Source organism: Astatotilapia calliptera, chromosome 10, assembly GCF_964374335.1.
Source record: "Astatotilapia calliptera chromosome 10, fAstCal68.1, whole genome shotgun sequence".
Taxonomy (NCBI): Eukaryota; Metazoa; Chordata; class Actinopteri; order Cichliformes; family Cichlidae; genus Astatotilapia; species Astatotilapia calliptera.
This window is the reverse complement of record NC_137431.1, coordinates 8,354,899-8,378,580: the sequence shown is the minus strand read 5'-3', so window position 1 is coordinate 8,378,580 and position 23,682 is coordinate 8,354,899. Positions and strand designations below refer to the sequence as shown.

The window sequence follows — 23,682 nt, the reverse complement described above, 5'->3', positions numbered from 1 at the left end:
GTATAACTGTGTCCTTGAGCTACAGACACTCTCAGCCATTTTGTGACCTGCAATTAGTATCGCTGCACCTGCTAGCTGAGTGGCTGCGAGTGAGTCACCTGACAGCCCTGCGGTGTGCGCCTGGACCATGAAAGAATGACCAAGCTGCTGACTCCTTTGACCATCGCCTTGGAAATGCAGCTTAGTTTAATGACTCAGTTCTGCTATTTATAACTTTATGCTCCACTAAGAATAGCACACCACGTGCCAGTTTACAGGCTGACAATGGCACTCAGAGTGTAAACTCTCTGGGACTCACTCTGACATTAGGAAAAACAAAATTTGCCTGACACTTGACAAAGTGTAATGAATTATAAAGTGTATGTTTAGGAGGATGATTTGGAATCTTAGTGAATGCCTAAACGTGTGCTCTGAAACCATAATGCTGAAATAACACCTACTGCTTCACTACACATGCATGAGTGCTTTAATAAACCCTTACAGCACCTTTCGTAAGGCATTACTAAAACGCCTTTGTCATTTGTGTCATAAGGGGGGGAACACCAGGTGAGTCATGCCTGCACTACGATATGATCCGTCATCTTTGCAAACATGTGATGAAGAGGTTACAAATTCGGGTTTGACTGATTGATTGGTGTGGAACTTTTTGTGTTTATGGATGTTGCAGTGCAGCATGGGATACCTCTAATTGGGTTCGGACAGTCCCAAGGCTATGGCAATGGTGGCGAGGAGGATGGCAGAGTTGGCGAGGATCACTGCACTTCCTGAGCGGTACACCTTCCGGCCATTGAGGGGCTGAACAGGTCTGAAATTCCCAGTCATCTGCTTGCCATCCTTAAACTGGAGTTTAGAGAAAGCTTGGAGCTGGGGGAGCAGAATATTAACATGAGTGTTAGGCTCCAGGTTGTGGAAAAAGATCATAAAGGAGTGCAATTACAGTAATGTTTCTGAACATGCAAAAAAAAGGTTGGAAAGTATTTGTACTCTAGCAGAGCCTTTTTATGTTTACTCCTGCAGTTCTGAGAGATGTGTACCTGTGTGTGTACCTGTGTAGCTCACACTTATCATTACCAGCAAGTTTGCAGATTCAGAAGTTATATTGAAAACTACTATATGAAAACACTAAAGTTTAACCATGTAACATTAAAAATTAAGGCTTAAGGCTGAAATATATATTTAAATTGAGGTGCATTCTTGACCTGTTCTATGCTCAAAGGAATGGGGTTCTCAAACAGAGTCCAAATCACAGACTCTGTACACCCCGGGGTGGTCAGAGAGCCTTTATAACGGTAGTAAGCCGTTAGATTTTTCTCAGACGGGATCAGCTGTGCCAGGGAGATTGAAGACAGAGACGTATTGCCATCTGAAAACAAAACAAAACAAAGCAAAACTCCACAGTGGAAACAGATAGCCAAAGCTACACAGCCATGAGTCTGATTGTTTGAACATAAACTAGTACCTACTTGTTGCTTGGATGTTTTGCAGAGTACTGATGATGCGTTCATACTTCCGGTTACTGCTACTAGACAGCTGAAAATTGAAATAGCCGCATTTTAGTACATTTACTTTTCATACTTAGGTCTGGAATAGTTTTTGCATCTGAGGTGAAAAATTTAAAAAGGGGACCTCATAGAAAAATCCAAGAACTGCAACTCCCTCTGTATCACTCAGTGCTGTTGTCAAATCAGAGTAAGCTTTCTTCATGTGAACAATGTGCAGCTGTAGACAAAATATTTGTGCTGTCATTCAATAATGATAAGTCACCATGAGTACTTCTGAGTACTTCTGTAGTTCAGAACAGTAACAGTTCAGGCTGTTGGACCAAGTTTAAATACCTCCATGGGATACTGTTCCCCGTCAATAGTGTGTTCGGAGCCAGGCCCTCCATTGGCTCCCCAGTGCAGGTGGAACTGCACAGCCATATACTCATCAGGCAGGTCTCCATGTGATATAGTAGATACAGTAGGAATCTGGACCTGAGCTGGAACAGACAACACAACAAGCATGAAGAGCGTACACAACAGCTTCAAAACGTTGCCGAGTTAAATTTTAATGGAAAATAAGCTCACCGGAGTGGCCATTGTTTATGATTGTGCTTGTGAAGATCTCCTGGTAATTCTGAAACTTAAGAGGAGTCAGGCGATCATCTTTGAAAGTCTTTCTGGTGACAATGTTAATGGGCGACTGTTTTTGTCCTCCACATGCTGAGTTTACATGGGTCCACTTCTCTGGTACTAAATCACAAAAAACACCAAACAACCATTTTTGAATGATTATTTTCAGTCTGGAGGAGTTTGTAGCACTTGAAACTCCACTTTTTTCTAGTCACTAATATACTTAATAATCTTCCTGTTCAAGAAGAAAGTAGAAAGTGGCCAAATATCTAGTTTACTAAAAGGAGTCATTGATTAAATTAAACACATGCATGGAGTACCACAAGGCTCAATGCTTGGTCCTTTAGAGTTTTCCATCTACATGCTGCCTTCAGACTAAATATTTCAGCAGCATGATATCAGGTTGTGTTTTGCTATTTCTCTTTTAGTTTCAGCAGTGTGTTGTAACAGCATGTTTCCTCGTGCAGGTCTTAAAAACTGCTTTTCACTAATTGCAGCATTTCAATAGGTTATTAGAAAGCTAACTTGTCAATCTATCCATAAAACTACAACAGCACTACATATAACAACAACTGTAGCATTCTCATTGGCTTGTGTACATTTTAATATTTTAGTAGGCCATATATAGCACTGCACTGCACTGCATTCCTCACTAGCTACCCCATCTAGGGATGACTGCGTCAATGATTCCATCAGAAATTCTTACCATCAGAAATGCTTACCATTGCACTGATGACCACAGGTAAACTGGGACTGATAGCACCAGTCTGAAAAAAAGTAAAAGCTTTACTGATAAAATGCATTTGCATGCTAAAAGGCACAGGTTTGATGCTTGTGACAGTGTGACAGAAGCATTAACCCTAGTTGACACATTCTGTTGCGAGAGCAGACTAGGATGTTTCCTCTTGCCATGTATTGTAGAAAGCCTCATTGATTTATCAATAGTTAATTTTTCTCTAAAAGCAAATAGTGGATTGTTCTCCTATTGGATTAAGATAGCTTTTATCCATGGCCACACAAAACCCCCTAATAGTCTGGAATTGTCTTCTTATTTACCAAAAGAAAAAAAAACAGTCAGTGTTCGTGCTTTATCTTTCTGTGCTATTGGAATAAACTTGGAGCCAATTTCTTGTATCAACAAGCTCCCATTCTGACTTGTTTGTCTGAATATTTATTAAAATTTCACAATCGGTTTGTATGTTTCCACTGCTTACTCTAAAACAAATATCTGCAGCTACCCAAAATATCAAACATTTATAAAAATATAAAAGAAAAAATATGAAAAACACATATGCCATTGAAAATTATGGGAAGGGTCTCCTGATCTATATTTGAACTGTATCGGTTCTTCTCAGTGTGTGTGTGAAGGAAGTCAAAGCTTGGCAACTTTGCTATGTTGGCAAGCCTTTTCCTTCTGCTCCATCGTGATAATGGCTACTGGAAATAGACAAGGCAGGGGGAAAGCATTTGAGGGGGTACAATCAACCACTACACTGCCTCTAGTACATACATACATGTCCAAGTCTTGTTTGTTTGATTTTTTTGTAAAAATTGTAATTATTATTTTCTCTTGTAGCAGAATTTGCATGTGAGTGTGTGTGTGGGGGGGGGGGGGGGGAGAGACATATAATAGTGCAGAAATTTCTAATTAAGCTTAGTGTCTTTGATGCTGAACATAATAAAAGATTATGATTAATTGTAAGCCTTGACTGAGTGTTGCTGGCCTGAATGCGGATGCTGCAGCTGTATGAGTCCCGCAGAGACAAGCTGAACCAACTGCTTCCTGTAGCTGTGAGATGCAGAGAACGTACTAGTTTCTTTTCACTGAATTCTGTTAAATCCAGAATTGAATTTCAAATCCCTCCCCCCCCCCCCCCCCCCCCCCCCCCCATCACCATTATATATATAGATTGAATGGACCATTAAAGGGTAATGTTATTTAAACCACTCCAAGTACATTTGTATTACTTTTTTAAATGTCACTTTTACGTAATATTTTCAAGTTGTAATTTTACAGATCGCTATTTGTCGTTTTGCTTGACCAAATAGGCCTACTGGCGAAACCAAGAAACTTCCTCCATTAACGGAATATCTAATTTTATGGCCGGCTCTCGCTCCTTCATATTTTGGCCAATCAGATTTCGGTCCGCACAATTCTCCACCAATCGGCGTTCGGCTTTGATCTTCGTGTGACGCGGAGACAGAGAGAGTAAACAATATGAATGATTTTCTAAAAGCCCGAAAGCTGTGCCAAGAGGGAAAACTGAGGAAACCGTCAAATAGAAAACAAAAGGCAGTGAAATGATAAACTAATTAGTCGTCTCACAGTGACATGTGAACACAGGCAGACGGAGACGAGCTTTTATGACACTGTGCTATATGTAAGCGTGTCATAGAGACAAACAGACAAATACACTTATAACGCATTTCAGATTTTACCCACTCGTGCCAAAACGGCTCAAGATTTAGAAGGGGTTTTTTTTGTCTCTTATTATTGGATACAGAAAAGAAATGTGGTCCAGGCTTCCAGCGCGCCGGTCTATGGGACACTGACGTGGACAGCTATCACAAATAAGACCCTGCAGCTTTCAGAGCTGCTCCATGCAACATGGAATAAATGCACGGACACAAAGAGATTTCTCACCGACAGGTTCTGATTATAGAGGCGCATTTATAAGCGATCATTCATATCAGTTCACATGCGTCTGTCTGCTGCTTATTTTAAGAATCGCAGATGTCCCTTTAGTATCCAAACACTGGATCTGAAGACACATTTCATCCTTTTTTCTTTTCTTTTTTTAAATAAACATAAAAATGTTTGGGTTTTAAACACGTGTGAGCCGGCTCTCAGCGGTAATCCGCGCCTCGTTATCCACTGCTGTGAATTTGGAGACACTGGTGCTGCTCGTGGCGCGCTTCTCTGCGGCAACTGGGACGCAAACGTCTATCACTGGCTCGGCCTGGTTCCGAGCAGGTGCACGAGAGAGAGAGCGCAAGAGAGAGGTGTCCGAAACACAGAGCCCCAGAGGGAATGTGGGCTCTGCCTGTTTTTGACTCAGACTCAGCTGATGCAGGATCTCTGTATCCTTCCCTGCCCTTCAACATTCAGTTCAGCGGTGTAAATATCAAGGTGCGGATTGGATGAGCCTGACACACACACACCAACACTGCCGCTGCTACCGAGGCGTGATGGACAGGACAGGTGGAGCGCTTCACGTAGAGGGGCATTTGGTACTGCGGAAATGTTCGCTTTTTACTTATTTTTATTTATTTATTTATTTATTTATTTATTTATTTATTTACATTTTTAGCCAGTATATATAAACTTATTTAACTGAACATCGTGTCTGGCATGACAAATTAAAAAGGAGAGTTCATTTGTAATTAGAACGACTGAAAGACAAAAACGGCCATACAATAACGGAAAAATAAATAAATCGCCAATCTTTATATATATATATATATATATATATATATAATTTTTTAAGGACTGGAAGAGTGGCAGGATTTTTTTTTAGTGTAAGAACTAAAAATAAAGACAGGCAGTTGCTTCAAATGATCTCGAGCTGTGAATGGAAGCAGACTTACCTCCTGATCCTGTGCAGACTGTCCAAAAGGATGCCAGGAGAACCGGCAGGATGAGCTGCTGCATTTTGGAGCGTCTCCGACTCGACACAGAAGGGAACGCAGCGACTTGGTTTTTTTTCCCCCAATGTGATGGCATTCTTGAGGGGGTTTTGTACTTATCTATCACCAAACCACGACAGGGAAGAAAGTGTGGCCCCTCCCCCTTCGGGCATCGCCTCTGATAAAGCACCGAAAGAAGGTATGATGAGAAAGGGCCAGTATCACTGCAACACGTTGTTGTTTACATTAATATCACGCTCCTGGACTGAGGTTTCTGTGGAAATAGGGGAAATCAGCTAGAGTTAATCAACATTGTTTTTTACTGACTGCTCCACAGGTAGCTCAAGGTGGCCTTCAGGTGATTAAATAATGGTGGGAGGTTCTTAAAAGTACACTGAACTCTCATTTCTCCTTGTCCCTTTTACATATAAGGTTAGACAAATCCCCATGCAGTTACACACATTGTGTATCAGGTTAATGCAGCTCCTGACAGAAGCTGTAGGACACTTACACTCATGACAGTGCAGTATTTAAACCCTTTGCCTGAGTGAATGCATGTGGCAGAAAACTTAGAAAGGGCTGTGTATTTTACACAGTTTGAGGTTTCAACCTGAGCTATAATAAGTCTGTATTTATTATATTTATATTCAAATTTTTCAGCGCATTAGGCTGATCCCACTGAAACTTTTTGATCCCTCAGTAATTACAGCTTAAAATTATGTGTCCTGTTTGGGTTTCAGTATCAAAAATCAGCTTTTAAAGCTATTTTTCTCACACATGCGGGCTGTTTTCTGCTCAGATCATTGTTTCGCATTCATTAAGGACTACACAGCAATGTATGCAAGAAATATGATGTGCATGCACACCCATGCATGGGTTATAAAATATCATATCTCCCAGGCTAATTTACTTTGAAAATGTGTGTGAGGAATAACACAACAGGACACTTTATCCTACAGAATTAATCTCACCCCAGACCAAAGACTGCACGTGCCCCGTTCAACCTCTGCCTGACCTCCACTCATTGCCAATAAAAGGAGCTCCTATACACAGAGGCACAGCTGAGGTGTGAGCTCACTGCTGTCTCCAACAGTGGCCAGTCTGTGTAAACTCTATAAATAGTGTGGAGCCCTGATCTACTTTGCAGGAGCTGCTACCTGGTACACGGATGAAAGCTGGATCAAAATAAAAACACACTGAACACGCAAATCATGTGAAGAGCAACACTGGGGTCAGTCAGGAGGTCGTGAGTGGAGAAGTGCGACCTTCTTGGACCATGCAGTGGACATGTAAGATGGTGGGAACCCAGCAAAACCACACACCAACAGAAAGCAGAAAAGAAGCAGAATGGAAACACATTTTAATCATTACACTGCAATAGTTGTTGAAAGCTTGGAAGGATCTTCAGTAAATACATTTCTCTGTGCACTGCTGGGGCAGAAGCTCATGGACCCTACCCAGGCTTAAAAGCAGAGCAATGTCTTGCATGCAGTTCAATGCGCATAACAGCTGAAGGGATGCTCTTCTGAAGGAAACACAGGGATGGAGAAGAGTAAATGTTTGAAAGAGGCGGAGGGGAAAAAAAGACGTGGTTTATGAAACCACTATCAGCCCATTACAATGCAGCCCTGACACATTTACCAGTACAGATTAGTATCTACTCAACTTGGTGCACGTGACCCTAACCATTCACTTCATGGCTGGGAGGGTAAGTAACTCACTTGTAACTTTATAGACTGAGAAGTTAATAAGCTCACAAAAGCTTCGAAACTTGGGCGTGCCCAGCAGCCATCAAACCTCAACAGGTTTGTTGGATGAAAGGTGAAACGTCTCTAAGAAACCCAGCTGCTGTCATTTCTACTCTCAGAGATACCAAGAATATGTGCTTCATTCATGGGCGCTGGTCACTAAAATTGAAATGGATTCCTCTCAGAGTATTTCTAAACATATGAAATTAAAAAATGTTTTACGAAAACTTGCAACAATGTTAAACAGCAAACAGAAGAGAGGTATGGAGAACATTCATCCTCTTAAAATTTGTTAACACAAACAAGGCAGAATGGATTTTTACAGGGGGAAGAAGAAACAACATCAGGCAGAACAAAGATAAAAAGTTGGGAACAAAATAACTGATGAGGGTTTAAAATGCATTTTCTATGAAATTTCATGACGCTTGCCGGGTTCTTCCTTTGGAGGGATTTTGCTTGGAAAATAAATGTACACTAAAAACTATTTCTAATAATGGTAAGAGCTTAAATTCTCAATGATGGAGAAACTATAGGAAAAACAGACCAAAGTGCCTACATAAATTTTACAGAAGAGGTGTTTTAAAAATCTGTATTTAAAGGAGGGAGATACTGACATTTATTTATTTATTCAGAATTTTAAGGATAACAGCTTTAAAGCAAATAACACAAATAACAAATAACACCTAAAGGTAATGAAACTGAGAAATATGACACAACAAGTACAATGTATAGAAGGGAATCGCCCGCAAAATCTATGGAAGATCTAGTTGAGACAAATAGACAGTTAAAATTGACCTTTAATGTGCCTTTTTTGATTTCTTTTTCTTTCTTCTCTAACAGCCTGTTGAATGCCAAAGCATCAAAATCTGAGTTAAGTCTGGACTCTTTGCTTGTTTGTTTGGATGTGGACTTGCTGCTGTGTTTCATTTCTTGCTGGATAACTTAAAGGCACTTGAGCTTCAGGGCATGAGCTGATGGCCGGACATTCTCCTTCAGGATTTTCTGATATAGCGCAGAATTCATGGTTCCATCAATTACAGCAGGCTATTGTACTTTCTACCACCACATTTTCTCTGTAAAGTAGGTTCAGCATGACATGTTTGACTATATTATTCAAAACTGTGTGATTATTGGTATGAATAAAAGCTTGAACATGTTAAAGTGGAAACTTCAATACATTTGTTCTTGGTGCAGTTCACAACAGTTAGTTCAAAGTTTTGTGAGGAAAAAAGCCCAAATTTCTTTTCTGCTTTCTCACAGAATAGATTGAGCTGTCAACTTAATTTACATTCACTAAGTTGGACCCTAGAATAACCTGAGCCTGCATTATTCATCATGCTGAGCAGGTACACTGAAGGACATTGCCAAGAGTCCCTGCTAAAAAGCGTCAAAGAACCTGAATTGATGTTTCTTAGAAACGTTGACACCAGCAGCTCATCTGAAAACAGTGCTTTGGTATGGTGTATGAAGGACCTGCTTCATACACATCTTTGTGGTGTGAAGACACAAAACATAATAAGTAGCAAACAATGAAGCCTGCTTCTACAAAAGAAATGACTGTTTCATGTGATAAAGATGAATTTTAGTAACTCTTGAAAGTGGGGAAAGTGAGTAAATATTTAACAGTGAAATTGTGCAATGAGCCTCTCAATTGGGTCAAAGTTGCTGCTGAAAACAGACACAACTCTGTTTTTCGCGGAGAAAAAACGCCATCTAGTGGACAAATGCAAAAAAGCGCTTTCAGCACTGAAAGAAGATCCATTCAAATCCATTAATCTTCTTTACTTCGAAAGCTTTTGCTGAATGACACCCTGCAAAGTGTGCATTATATTTCTTATTGTTATCATTATTAGTAGTATACTCCTTTAGATTTTTTAAGGCCACCACTACTTTTATTAATTCACTTATTCAGTTTTTCAAAAAAAAAAATGTATTGCAACCTGAAACTGGCTTTTTCCTGTAGATTCAGCTAAAGAAATGGGAACTAACAGGAATGTGTTTTTGCAACAGGCCATCAGTATCAAAGCACTCAACGGTGCTATATGAAATAAGTTCTTTGCCAAGTTGGGTATTTTGTGTTGACAGAACACTGATTCATCCTTTAAGGCCTTTTTAGTGTGTGAATGATTCCTGGGTTAGTGCTAATTGGCTTAAACAAACAAACATTTCTCTGGAAATGTTCAGGTACCGATGATCAGGACTGGACTAAAAATAAGTGACAAAACAGCCCATGTCCAGAGAAAACCTCTGGAAGACCTTCAGAAAGACTGAAGAACTATTCAACAACAGCAGTTTAAACATTATAAAAAAGTCTGGCTGCTAATATAAAGAAACAAAATGTAAAGAAAAGAGTGGTGGATCAAAACTTTGTGTGGTGTCCTTGTGGCAGCAGAGATACATCAGTGATACATAACCATTGTTTGGTAACCTTTTCGCCACAGCTTCAAAAGATAAGATAAGATAAGATAACCTTTATTAGTCCCACACGTGGGAAATTTGTTTTGTCACAGCAGGAAGTGGACAGTGCAAAAGTTATGAGGCAAAAATTAGAATACAATAAGAATAAATACAGTACACAACTGTACAGAATAGAATAAAATACTATATACAGTAGAATAAAATAAAATAAATATACAATAAGATAAAAATAGAATAAATACAAATACTATATACAACTGAGTAAAAATACAACGATGACAGAAAGGATTATTGCACTTAGTATTATTGCATATGTATGGATGTGTCCATTTTTCACAGAGCAAGCCTTCCTGATCAGTCTGGTGTCACCAACTCCAGTGACACTCCCCAAGCAGATCACAAAAAAGTACACTCTGCTCACCAAAACAGACACTCTGTGATAGGCCCCCTGGGAGCACATGCCTTTTTGACTGATCTTGATAGGACTCATTTCATACTATAACTACTAGCCCTACTACCATCTCGAATTCAAGGTCAAATTCCGTGCAATGAGGACATCTGAGACAGGCCACGGAGTTCCCAGCCTCCTCCTTATTGTTAAATCATGACCTCTGAGCTTAACTGAGGAAAGTGAGGACTGCAGTATCTTTAGATGTTTAGAGGTTCTTTTGTGACCTCCTGGATGAGTCGTTGATGTGTTCTTGGAGTAATTTTGGTAGGCCTCCTACTCCTTGGTAGGTTCACCACTGTTCCAAGTTTTCTACACTTGTGAATAATGGCTCACTGGAGTCTCAAAGGCTTAAAAAGTATAACTCTTTCCAGAGCGACAGATGTCAGTGACTTTGTTTCTGTGGCAGTAGTCTTTAGATCATACCATGATGTGCTGCTTTTTGAGCTCTTCACTTTGTCAGACAGGTCCCATTAAAAAAAACAACAACAACAAAAGCAAACAAACTGCATTTTGTATTTACTCAGGTCATCTTTATTTAATATTAAAATTGCAAAAAAAAAAAAAAAAAACCCAAACCAAAAAAAAAAAAAAAAAAAGCAAAAAAGAAAAGAAAAGAAATCAAGAAGGGGGCAAATAATTTTTCACAACACTATAGAGGTGATTTAAATACTTATAGACAAAAGAAAATGAGATGCATACTGTAAAAGAAAAAACAAAATACAGGAAACCAGATCCATGATATAATCCTTTATTTTAACCCATGGGATTTCATTTTTACAGTGCATTTCTTTACAACAATAAATCATTAAGTGACAGGTTTTAGCCACCACTACGGATCAGATAACTATGTATGTTACATTTCTGAGCTCCTCAAAGATTTCAGCTTCATAAACACTGTGCAAAAGATTCCAAATATTAGACGATGATAACTACAAAGGTAACGAATCCAGCGATATCTGATTATCCACTGACATTGTTAGCCTCTTGTTATCAAACTCTCAGTTAATCTTTAGTCGTTTCAGTGTTATTAAGCAGCTAGCTATCTGTACCATTAAACATACAGAGAGGTGGCCGATTAGAAACCTGCTGCCATCCATAACAAAGAAATATCCTTTGAAAAGAAAAGAAAAAAAGAGAGAGAGAGACAAAACAAAATATGGCACCATTGTCTCAACAACCAGTAGACAAACATTTTTAAGGGGACTGTTGCCAAACTACCCTTAAAAACAAAAAACTAAGAGCTCTGTTCAGTCCTCAGCATGTGGAGGAGTCAGTCAGATGGACATAGAGCTTTATGTGGACACCAAGCCATTCGACTAGAGGAACATCAGCACAACCCTTCAGTCACATCTTCCAAGCACCTTCAAATGACTCATCTGAAGAAGACTTCACAGAAACCTGCTGCCTCCCACCCTCATTCTGTCCCCGCAAAACCACATCAGTGTGCGCCACACATCCCTCAGAGCGTTGCACCGCGACTATACCAGAGAAAAGCATAGATAAAACACACAACCACATCGACTGTGCACATACAGAACACACTGCAGCAAAGAACATGTACACGACCTACCAAATGCACGTTAACATAAACCCAGTCCAGTTATCCATCACATGTTACATTCAGGCTCCGAGAGGACAAAAAAAAAACAACAACAGCAAAAAAGATGCAATGGCAAAGTAAACAGCAGATTTCTCCCTTTTGCTCAAGTTTGGTCACAAGTGCCCTCCATTACATGACAGCTAGTAGTGCACAAAATAAGAATACAAAATTAGACTTTTAAATACTGTAGCAGCATTTCTTTTCTTTTAAAGTTGAAAGCCTCCAGTAGTACAGGTACAGGCTTTGGAGTCCCCCGACACGTGGAAGGGTGAGCGATTGTCCTCTGAACTGCGAGACGGTGTCCGTCAGGAGGGTGCAGGTGTTTGGTACTAAAAGGTGTGTGGACAGGTTGGAGATGTGTCTCAGGCGGGGGCACCACTAGAGGACTGAGCCGTGTGGAGGCAGCAGGACGCTGCGGCGCTTAGGCCTAAAAATGTCTTTGACCAACCCCCTCCTCCACCTGCTAGCATGCCTTAGCAATCCCTTCTATTACAGTCTATACGTACATCTCCGTTTTTAAAGCCCAGCGTCCCAAAGAGTAACAACTGCTCCTCATTCCCGCCCCTGCAGCCAAACTACAGCTGATTGGCGGTAAAAACAGCGCACACCTCATCAGTCCCATACGAGCAGGACAAAGCCGAGGCGACAATGCTTCAGAGGTTTCTCTCAGCTGGAGGCTGTAGCGATGGCCTTCTTAAGCTGCTGGCTACGGATCTCGCGGGTGCGGGACTCGAGGAGCAGGTCGTGGCAGGTGTTGCACACCAACACGGGGTCGTAAAGCTGCTGGTCTGGGATGGGAAGCTTCAGGTGACAACAGTCTTTACAGAACACATTACCACAGTTCCTGAAAATGGAGAACACATGTAACGTTATTAATAGGACAAATAATATTTGATGTGAAGGTTTCTAAGACATTTTAGATACCAAACGTATAAGATTTCAAAATAAAAGATCCTCAGGACCCAGAGAGGGCAAAAATGAAAAGGCTAAATGCAGATTATGGATTGATGAGCAGCACAAACAGCTTTCCGCTTCTTCCTGAAGCACATTTAAAGGTCTTTTCACACATGGCAACTTTACTGCATTCCATCCGTCTCTATTGCATTTGGGAACGGAAACACAAGTCATTGTTTACATACATTATAAATCAGCTGATTCTATTTATTACATGTTGGAAAACTTGCTGTGTTTAAGTTACATAAAAAATGGATCTAACAGTTGAACACATGCCCTGCTCAGAGTGCTGCTCTGCCTGTGAATATGAATTTTCCCCCCTGCCTAAAATGTCTCAGTGGAGCATATAATTAATTCCCCAGTGAGTCAAGAGCCTTTGATGCTGAAACCAAAGCTTGGAAAATGCACAGCAAATTGTCTTTTAAAGGCATGCTGCTGCTTTGGCAGAGTCACTGTGCAACTAAAGAGTGCAGAGAGAAACAGGCATACAAAATATACAAACACAGCCAGCTTTTAAAAGGAAACACTCAGATCTCTTAGGCAAGTGCTAATCGTGAATCAGCTTCACTTCAAATGCGAAAAAATATTAAGGCTTAAATGTTAAAAAGAATTTGCACAGCATTTGGAAAATGTACTTATTCTTTCTTGTTCAGAGTGAGACGATGAGACTAATCTTGTACTTGATGTTAACCAGCAGCTGGTCAGATTAGCTTAGCACAAAGACTGAAAACCGGCTGAACAGTTTGTCTGGTTTTATTCAAACAGCAACCAAATTTGCCTTCAAAACTGCGCCAGAATAAAAGGAATAGCTGAGCACATAATTGCCCAGTAACACAGCAACAAGATGCTTTCACACTGCTGACAGCTAGCAAAGCTAGCATTAGTTAACCTGAGCTAACAGGCTTATGGCTGAAGCTTCCCATTTACTTTCTTAATCTGAGCAAATACGTAAACACAAATATTTCCACACTAATATTAATCTAGTCTAATCTTGGCATTTATCTATTTTTTCCTCCAAGTTTGAGCACTTGTTGGAAAAATTAACAACAAAAAAGAAACACAATGAAGTCTCTACCTGCAGTGGTGACGTCTCTTGGCTATCCAGAACTCACAGTCACAGTTGAAACAATGGGAGGCCATGTGGTCGGGCACCCACCTCGTAACCTACACACAGAGATAGGTATCAGAAAAGTGTGAGACATAGCTCTGCTCCTGGACATGCAAGTGAGAAGTGAGTGGGAACAAGAAAGGAAGCGTGAAGACAGAAGCTCTGTAGGACACTCACCTCAGTGTCCCTGGGCTCCACTCGATCCCAGCTGCCCTCGGACAGACGGTCCTCGCTGTGGGTAGACAGAGAATCTTCCTCATTGCTGTTGTCTGACTCACGCAGACATGTCTAAGGAGAGAACAGAATGAGATCAGAGGATGGATACAAATAAGAACTCTTCTGAAAATAATTGAGAGTAAATACTCTGAAGACAAAGAGAAATGCTTTTAGCTCTTTCAGTAAAGTCTGTGCTTAAAAAGTCACTCACAATGTCATCCTCGTACTCGACGTATGGCTCTGAGGGAGGGGTGCCATACTGTTGACTCTCAAGCCTCATCTGCAGCTGTCGCACCTGCTGTCGCAGCACCTCAACCTCCTGCTTGTAACCCGCCTCGATCTGACGCAATCTCTGCTGCACGGCATCCATCGGCACAGGCAGCCCATCGTCATCCAGGTAAGCCAGGGCCTGGGGAGGTGGTGGCGAGCTGGAAGCTGAGGGTGAGGAATAAGAGGCTGGCAGGAGCTGATGGGCTGCCAGTGAGTAGCTGGTGAGGGCAGCAGGCCCACACAGTCCAGTGTAGCCTGCACTCCTGGTAGGCCATCCAATCTGCAGCGCACTGCTCTGACAACAGAGCGCCTCCCTGCGGCAGCACTGCGAGCCATTGGCAATGGCAAAGCCCTGGGCGCGGAGGAATTTACTGGCAAGCCGGCGGCTCTGGTGGATGTTGGGGTGCTGGCCCCGGCTGGCACCAGAGGCAGACTGGACCAGACCCTGGACACTCTCCCAGTGGGAGCTGAGCAAGCACAGGTCCGAGAGCTGGCTCTGGGAGATCAGAGGGCGAGCAGTGACCTGGATGCAGTCTACAGGAGCTGCCGCTAACACGCGCTCTCTTCCACTCGCCCCATTTGTCCTCGTGTCCTCCTCCTCCTTCTGGGGTTGAGCTTGTGGCTGAAACTCAGGCTGCTCCTCATCATTCAAAGTATTCTGCGTAAATTCCTGGGTCACTGCGGAGGGCGAGTTGGGGGGATGATCATTCTCACCTGTAAGAGTCTCAGTGGAGTCCCCCATGGGAAGGAGTGGTGTTAGCTGCTTTACAGCCAGCAGGCTCTTTGACTGACTATCAATTTGTCCTTGAAATACAGAGGTTGGTGTGTTGGCTGCAGGTTGAGTGCTTTTGCAGGGCAGAGGTAAGCAGGGCTCTGATTTATGAGTGGGAGATGGTAAACTCTCAGCAGTCCTACAAGGGCTCTCAGCCTCCATTGGAGCTTGTTGGAGTGGAGTATCTGTGATCTGATGCAAAGCTTGCATGAGGGCAGGAGTGGAAAAGGCAGTGTGAGCAAGTGTGACATCCTCACTGAGGGGGACAGGTGAGAGGGGCAGGGAAGGCAGGGGCTGCGTAGTGAAACAGGGTCCATCCACAGCCTCTTCAGCACCCACTACACCTGGGACAGCTTCTGGAGTCGGATGCACAGATTGTCCCTCTCCACTGTCCACCGCAGTGTCAGGTATGAGCTCGTTGGAGCCTTCTACAGCGGGTTCTTCCACAGCAGGTGAGGGCTCCAGTGCAGAGCGACCCTCCTGGCAGTGCTTGTTGAGATTGGGGTCGCTCGACGTTCGTGTCAGGGGCATCCCATTCTCAAAAGCTGACAGAAGGTCATCCATGGAGCGGGTCTTAGGAAGTCTGTAAATCACCAGTACATACAGATCTTATTTTTTAATGTGTATAAAATGCAGTAATACAGTTCTCCATTTTGAACTCTAGAGGGCAGTCTGACTGTTTGCCATAACATTACTAGTCAGACTGCGGCAATAGTATTGTTCAGACAAACAGACCTGTCCAGGGAACGGGAGGTAAGCTCATCTCCTGTGATGGAGGGCGGGAGGTAGAGATCCACAGAATCATCCACAGCAGTGCAGGGGGAGGAGGTGGGCAGGTAGACTGCTGTCCACAACTGTAGTGCCCGAGTATGGCAGACTGGCTGCAGCACCTGGCAGACAAATGCACCGGGAGGATAAGTACATAGTAATGGCGTCTAAGATCCAAACTCTTTGAATGTGCATCAGAGAGGATGGCAGGGAAAGTAGGATAGATTTAATCTTTAATCATACTGAAGTTCAAAATTGGAGTCACATTATCCATTAATCAAAACACTTATTGTGCTCACTGAGATCGTGACTGAAGATTATGATCATTACTATGATCAACTGTTTCCTTCAGCAAGTCCCCTCACTGAACACTTTCTGAAAAGCACAGTGGCTTTAAAAGGAAACACTCAGGAAGCAACTTCCAGCTGCAACTATACTAAACTACAGGGTGGGCCATTTATATGGATACACCGTAATAAAATGGGAATGGTTGGTGATATTAAAGTCCTGTTTGTGGCACATTAGTATATGTGAGGGGGCAAACTCCTCAAGATGGGTGGTGACCATGGTGGCCATTTAGAAGTCAGCCATCTTGGATACAACTTTTGTTTTTTCAATAGGAAGAGGGCCATGTGACACATCAAACTTATTGGTAATGTCACAAGAAAAACAATGGTGTGCTTGGTTTCAACGTAACTTTATTCTTTCATGAGTTATTTACAAGTTTCTGACCACTTATAAAATGTGTTCAATGCGCTGCCCATTGTGTTGGATTGTCAATGCAACCCTCTTCTCCCACTCTTCACACACTGATAGCAACACCGCAGGAGAAATGCCAGCACAGGAATCCAGTATCCGTAGTTTCAGGTGCTGCACATCTCGTATCTTCACACCATGGACAATTGCCTTCAGATGACCCCAAAGATAAAAGTCTAAGGGGGTCAGATCGGGAGACCTTGGGGGCCATTCAACTGGCCCACGACAACCAATCCACTTTCCAGGAAACTGTTCATCTAAATGGCCACCATGGTCACCACCCATCTTGAGGAGTTTGCCTCCTCACATATACTAATGTGCCACAAATAGGACTTTAATATCACCAACCATTCCCATTTTATTACGGTGTATCCATATAAATGGCCCACCCTGTACAAAAGCTGTGAAAACCGGCAGGTACCATGTCATGAGAAGGGATGTAGAGGAAGTTCTGGAAGTTCTTGTTTGCTGTGCGAAGCAGAGACCACACAGAGCAGGTGCGTTTGTAGATATTCTTTGCCTCCCTTTCACGAGCGTTGTTGCACAGAAACGTGCCGTAAAGACACGAGTATGTGTGCTGCACCAACTTGACCTGGACATGTGAAGAAGATGCATCAAGTCAGGCCTTTAATTACAGCACTGATTAACTTTAACTCTCATTGTCGGTGTGTGTGAGACAGCTGACTGATGTGAAACATGACCATGTGACCCAAGACTTTATTCATTAGGCCAAATGTATGGTTTCATGTAATCCTGGCCACTTTTTGAAGTTTAAAGAACATGTAGAGATTAATGCGTAAGACAGACTAGTATAGAGTGCTGTCCAACCACCCACCAGGAAGGCCTCGTTGAACTCAAACAGGCAGGGGAACTGTTTGAGCAGCTGGTGAACACAATCCAGCCACTGCAGGAAGACGGGACACTGCTCGCTCACATCGTCTGAGTTCTCCTGGTGGCCACAGCGGTCCCCAAACTTATGACCAAAGTCCAGCCATTCCGTCTCTACGAGCACCTGGAAACCCTGTGGATAGCACAGAAGTCAGTACCAAAAGCAACAAGAGAATCCAGCAAAATAAGTGCTTACCATATCTATGAGAATATGCCTGCATGTCATTTAAAAATCAAATACATTAGATTAATACTGAACTGTGCAGATGCTCACCTCTAATGTCCTGTAGTAGGGGTCCAGCAGGACCTTGGCGAGGGCTACAATCTGAGGCGTGCGGTCCCACCCGTCTGAGCAGTGTACCAGGACAGGACGACCGTCCCGCTCGACTGCTGAACATACCAGAGTGGCAGCCTTCAGCATGACCGACAGGTGCTGCAGCCAACGGGTGCTCTCCAGTGCTGAAAGCCAGCTGGAAACACGAGAGGGGGTTGATTAGGCAACAACTAACCTATATGGAATATGTCATAACTGAGGTAATCTGATACAGCAGGATACAGCATAGATTGGGTTATTTGGGTTAGCTATGACAGAGCAGGGAGGCACCTCTCTGGAGGCCTTTCTGCTTCACTTCACACATTCGATGTAAAATACACACAGCTGACGTATTGAAAACGCATGTAAACATGGGAACAAATGGACAGCCATAACACACATGTGCTGTTGGTTGACGTGTACAGACAGACAGCTGGCAAGCCCAGCAGGAACAGGACTGTGTTCCTGTGCCTGTGTGGTGTTGCCTTACTGTGTGGTGAACCCACTAAAACAGAGAAGGTGGAGGGAGGTGCAAATGAGGCCAGAGCCGCTCAGAGAGAAAGGTCACATAGATCAACTTACTTTCCTGGATCGGGGATCTGACTGCAGACAGCCCTGAGAGCCTGGAAACTGTTCCGGATAGCATGGATGTTGGCCATTCCCATGAACATGACCTCACAGCTGGGGTAGTACTCTGAATACAAACAAACAACAATTTGCTTTCAGTGCAACATTCATAGTCATCTAACAGTGACTGTGTGTAGTCACTGGTAGCAATAACATTGTCCATTTAGTCAAACTGGACTGCACTAAATGTGTTAGCAAGTCACTGTAGAGAGAGGGGATTGTTTCCAGAATGGAAAAACAGCACTTTGTTAAACAGATGTGTGATCAAAAACTACACGAAGAACATTTTAAACTTGCTCTGTAAAGGATGATTTCTATAAGACAGGTCTAACAACATGAGCACTGACAAGAATTAAAGTGTGTGCAAAAGCTACAAATCACAACCAATATCCTCTAAACTGCCATCATAGCAGAGCCTATCTGAAAGCCATTAGTTTTAAATATTCAAGCTGATCAAGGAAAAAGTTGAATTATGATATAATTACCCATATACTTGTCCAGCTGGCTTTAGTATTATTCAAATTGTTTCTGATTGTTACATAAGTAATTAAAAAATAATTAAGCTCCATAGAGCTGAGAGGAATTATAAAGTTGGATATTAAAATTATGTTAAGTCACCACAAGCAGGCAATTTTAGAGTACTGAGTAAAAACACTGTTTTACTTCTCACCGAGTTTCCTGTCTGCGTGACTCAGTAGAATCAGACGCCAAATGATACACACACACTCCAGATAAGGTTCACAGATGACAATGTTTCTAGTTTAATTTGACTTTTTGAAGATGGTGCAAAATGTTTTGGGATTATGCCAACCTTCACATTCGCAGCCTCCGCCCTTAGCTCGGTTAGCCACTGCAGCAGTGTATGAGCGAGCATCCAGAATCAGCAGCTTCTGTGTCACAGTGTTGTCATTGCAGCTGGAGCCGCCCGTCAGAGATGAGTCTGGGGAAAGAGATGATTCTGATCATTATGAGCAGACAGTGTAATGCGAATCGACCTGCCAGGGAAAGGAAGAAAGAGAAAGTGTGAAAGGAGGAGGACGGTGTCAAGAAGGGAAGGGAACATGATTAAGAGAAACTGACTCTATTTGTAACCTACTGAAAATCAATATCTCCTCATGATGAACACCACTGTGTTACCTGGTAAGTCAAGAAGCCTCCTTCCCACAGCTTCTGCAGAGAAAGACGACTGGAACTGAAATACTTCTCTCTGCACCCTTCTCTAATTGTGTTAAAAGCTCTTTTATCACTTTCTGTAATTTGACATATCTGTGTGTTCCTTATAAGTTAATATGGAGGGGGGAAAAGGAAAGCAAAACCACTGAAAAAGATACAAAGAGTTGTTTTTCTGAACTGTGAAAGCTGTGCTGACAGCTGTCCTACTTTCTGTAACTCACAATAATTACAATGCAGCAACACTGATGCATGTACTTTCTGTTAAAAAGGAGAACATCAGCAATGGAAAAAAACAAAAACAAAACACATTCCCAGCCCTGTGAATGCTTGCAAAGCTCTGAAAACACCAGAGTCCCAGCTATTAGAGGCTGTTTACAACCTGGAAATTTAGTGATCTCCTCTCAAAGTTCAAAGTGCTGATTAAAAAGAAGCTAATTAAATTTATGGTGTGCACAATAAAAGCGATTCATGTTAATCAGCTACCTTTATACTTTAAATTGGTGATGATGTATTTATGTATTTGCAGGTATTATTGAAAATGCAGTTACATTACAATTTATTATGTGTTGGTTCTCTTGGAAGTAAAAGTTGATAATTAAACAACAGATAAATGCATCTCTTTCTCTCTGGTCAAAGTTTGTGAAAGAAGTCTAGAGTTAGAGAGTGTTTGGCCAGGTTTGCACAGCGTGATCTGCTGTTATGTGTCTGGATGACTGCAGAGAGAGAGAGTCTGTTTCAGACACTCACTACTGGAAGCACTCTGTTTGGTATAGGTGTGTGGGCTGCCTGAGTAGACTGCAATATGATGCGATCACTAGCTGTGACTTTAAGAAAACGAGTGAATTTAGACCCTGGATGGTTTAATTTGACAAACAGGGTCATCGTGTAATGCAGAGATGTGCAAATGGATGAGGAGTGCAAGTATGGACGTGCAAAGAAAATCAAACAGCAAGATTACCAAAATCACCATCGGAAGAGTCAGTAGCTTCCCCGCGTTGTCGATTTGTTTGTGCACCCTTGGTTCCGCTGTCCATCTGACAGGCCTTAGCGATGGACGTAACTAGATACTCATCATCTGTGTTCCTCCAGCCCCACCAGCTAATCTCAGGCTGGCTACAGCGGGCGATCACTGCCCCGTTCTTCTGGTGCCTGGAAACGAAGGTTACAGAGTTAATTAACCTAAAATGATGGATTTTCTTCAGCTTGCACCCATATAAGCTGGAGAAAACATGCACACAAAGTTACCTGTAGACCACCACTGGGATCCTCTTCCAGGATCTAAAAGAAGCCACACTCTCCAGCTCCTTGTCAGTGATCCAGATTGGAATCAGAAGCTTTTGTGGGTAGCTGGAGCACAGCCTACAGGATGAACAGGTAGTTAGAGGTTCTAAAGCATAGGTGTCAAACTCTGGCCCGCGGGCCACATTTGGCCCGCAGCCAAATTACATTTGGCCCACGAAGCCATACCAAATTACTATTAGAGCTGGCTTACTGGTATTATACAGCTAATATATACCGGTATATATTGTTTAGTATTAAGCTTTGCTTGTTCCATATTCAGTTTTTCAGCAAAACTTGTTTGAGTCCATAAGAAAAGATTCATTCTTATATCTGGAGGAAGATTTTTTTTTCAATAAATATTAATGTTAGCCCGCGACTTTGTTCCAGTTTTGAATTTTGGCCCACTGTGTATTTGAGTTTGACACCCCTGTTCTAAAGGAAGTTTTAAAACAGTTTATAATGCTGCATTATCTTTTGATGAGGAAAACCAAGATGAAACTGGCTGCAAAATGACATTCCCTAAAATGTTCTGGTTTTCAGGGTCACTGCAGCATCAATATCTCAGCTAGACCAGAAAACAAATCAGAAACCTCCATCTGTCTCTGCTTTCTCCTCTTTCTCTCCCAGGATACTTTCTTCAAATTATATTCACTTGCTCAGAGTCTAATAGCAGGAGGGAGAGAGACTGTGTGTGTGTGTGTGTGTGTGTGTGTGTGTGTGTGTGTGTGTGTGTGTGTGTGTGTGTGTGTGTATAAAATACAGTGCTGAGTCATGGGCCTCAGCAGGCTGTGACTTGTTTAATTAGCCAGTTGTCCTATGTGTGTGTGTGTGTGTCTGTCTCAGTGGGGTGTGTTCTCCTGGGCCCTCCAAACAGACTGACCTTTTTTTTTTGTAGCATTTATTTACCCAGACTGCAAAGGAGACCCCGATGTACAGGTGCACACACTCATACACCCATTCAGTCTATTGTTTCTACTTAGGTGACTGCCTTAATACAGTTTATCTTAGGCTGAACTACCCAACCTGGTAGCCTCAGCGCGCTGTTTGTTTCAATGACAGGGAAAATTGCAGCTTTAAAGACATCCTAGATTAGCCATTAGCTTGTCTTGTTTAAAGTGTACCTATTGGACATCCATTAATCAATTAAGACTTCTAGTCACAGTGGATGATGATGAAAACATCAAAGTCATATATCTAAAAGATGTCGAATTTGCTTCTAGGTGTTGCCTTTCACTTTGAGGTACCCTTTTCTTCCCTCCCATCCCTGGTGACACTCTCATTCTGAAAAACCTTGGATCTCATCAAAAAGTAACTAACTCTAAAATTCTGCCATTCACCGTCAACTATCCAATCATTACTCTTTATCATGACACCATTCTATACTACTAAAACTAGATGCAGTCATCAGGATATACCTGCTGTGCTTCTCATGGTTAAGCATCAGTGACATACTTGTAGTTGCAGTTGATATCAGACACTCTCCAGATGTTTTGAGTATCGAAGCCCATCCTCTTGACCTCCATTTCCATTCTCTGACGTACATGATCACCTACAAACACACATAGAACATGGTGCCAGGGTATAAATGAAAAATGCCCTCTCAAACATTTACTTGTTCTAAAACTGTGAACGAATGTGTGTGAACCTGGGCGACAAAGATGAAGGTGCTGATCTTCATCGTCAGCGCTGCCTCCTAGACACCACGCGTGATAGGCCAGGGCGAACAGGTCCTCCAGCCGTGATGGGTGTGCTATGGCCCGGTTCAGACGTTTGACCCACTCCTGGCACTGCTTGAACGTTGCAAAGTGGCATCTGTGGAGATTAGAAAGATTAGTGAGATCCAACAAACCCTTCATGCACTGGGGACTAGGAGAAAAACAAAACAAAACAAATCAGCTGTTCTGTGATTTTCCAGCCTTTAAACCAGAGTAGTAATGTGGTTGCTTAATAATGTGGAACCAAAATGCTGCTGGGCACATCTGCTACCGAGTATGCGACAGTTCCACTGGTTTTAAACTGTTCATGAACACAAAGATGAGAATTTACCAACACCCTTTATTACCTTTGAAACCTTAGTTTCAAAAAAGTATTACCTACATATTATTTTACATTTCCTATCTAAGGTGGGTGAATGACAGTGCGTCACAAGTTGTAGTCATTGATGATTTTAGTCACAAGTACAGTTCTGCAAAAACACATAATTTGACTTTTTCTCCATGTCAAGTCCTTTTACATTATTGCTTAATTTGATCTCAAACTGAACTCCAAATTCGGTCAGTCTGTTGTTATGTGTACAATTTACAATTGGTAATGTGTACAGTTTCCTAAATGAACCCATAGTATTACTAATTCAAATGTGTATCAGAGTACTGTGCTGTAAGAGAGTGTAAGAGTGAGGGCTCTTCTTACCTGACAACTTTAGAGTCTTTGCAAATGATGTGCAACTGGAACATATCTCTGCTCTCTACACTTTCTATCAGCCTGAGAGGCACCTGCAGAGGGAGACAGAGAGCACGTGCATTTAGCCTGATGGTCCACTGTGTGAGCAGACAGCACACTGGCAGAGAAATTACCACCCTCTGGTCTAGTACAGACTGT

The 23,682-nt window shown here is 42.2% G+C and overlaps 2 protein-coding genes across 5 annotated transcripts in view; both read right to left on the bottom strand.

Annotated features, from left to right (window-relative positions):
* Window positions 1-363: 363 nt before the first annotated feature.
* ca4a (carbonic anhydrase IV a) lies at window positions 364-5,863 on the bottom strand. The gene is made up of 8 exons (XM_026183130.2): window positions 5,703-5,863; window positions 2,837-2,881; window positions 2,070-2,234; window positions 1,836-1,981; window positions 1,627-1,719; window positions 1,464-1,530; window positions 1,200-1,363; window positions 364-864 (listed from the first exon to the last, which is right to left on the bottom strand). The coding sequence occupies exons 1-8, from the start codon at window positions 5,836-5,838 to the stop codon at window positions 685-687; spliced, it is 996 nt and encodes a 331-aa protein (XP_026038915.2). The 5' UTR covers window positions 5,839-5,863; the 3' UTR covers window positions 364-684.
* Window positions 5,864-11,090: 5,227 nt separating this feature from the next.
* Window positions 11,091-23,682, bottom strand: part of mtmr4 (myotubularin related protein 4) — a 43,055-nt gene continuing 30,463 nt past the window's right edge. For 3 of the 4 annotated variants that reach the window (XM_080307464.1, XM_080307465.1, XM_080307463.1), the window contains 14 exons: window positions 23,494-23,576; window positions 22,537-22,896; window positions 21,049-21,162; window positions 20,762-20,952; window positions 19,442-19,570; window positions 18,586-18,697; window positions 17,965-18,160; window positions 17,638-17,823; window positions 17,224-17,394; window positions 16,014-16,168; window positions 14,448-15,861; window positions 14,198-14,308; window positions 13,988-14,076; window positions 11,091-12,802 (listed from right to left, as the gene is read on the bottom strand). In XM_080307464.1, the coding sequence (XP_080163590.1) occupies window positions 12,625-12,802; window positions 13,988-14,076; window positions 14,198-14,308; window positions 14,448-15,861; window positions 16,014-16,168; window positions 17,224-17,394; window positions 17,638-17,823; window positions 17,965-18,160; window positions 18,586-18,697; window positions 19,442-19,570; window positions 20,762-20,952; window positions 21,049-21,162; window positions 22,537-22,896; window positions 23,494-23,576 (3,489 nt within the window). In that variant the 3' untranslated portion in view covers window positions 11,091-12,624. The remainder of the gene's footprint in view (window positions 12,803-13,987; window positions 14,077-14,197; window positions 14,309-14,447; window positions 15,862-16,013; window positions 16,169-17,223; window positions 17,395-17,637; window positions 17,824-17,964; window positions 18,161-18,585; window positions 18,698-19,441; window positions 19,571-20,761; window positions 20,953-21,048; window positions 21,163-22,536; window positions 22,897-23,493; window positions 23,577-23,682) is intronic. The other variant, XM_026182841.2, reaches the window with a different exon arrangement.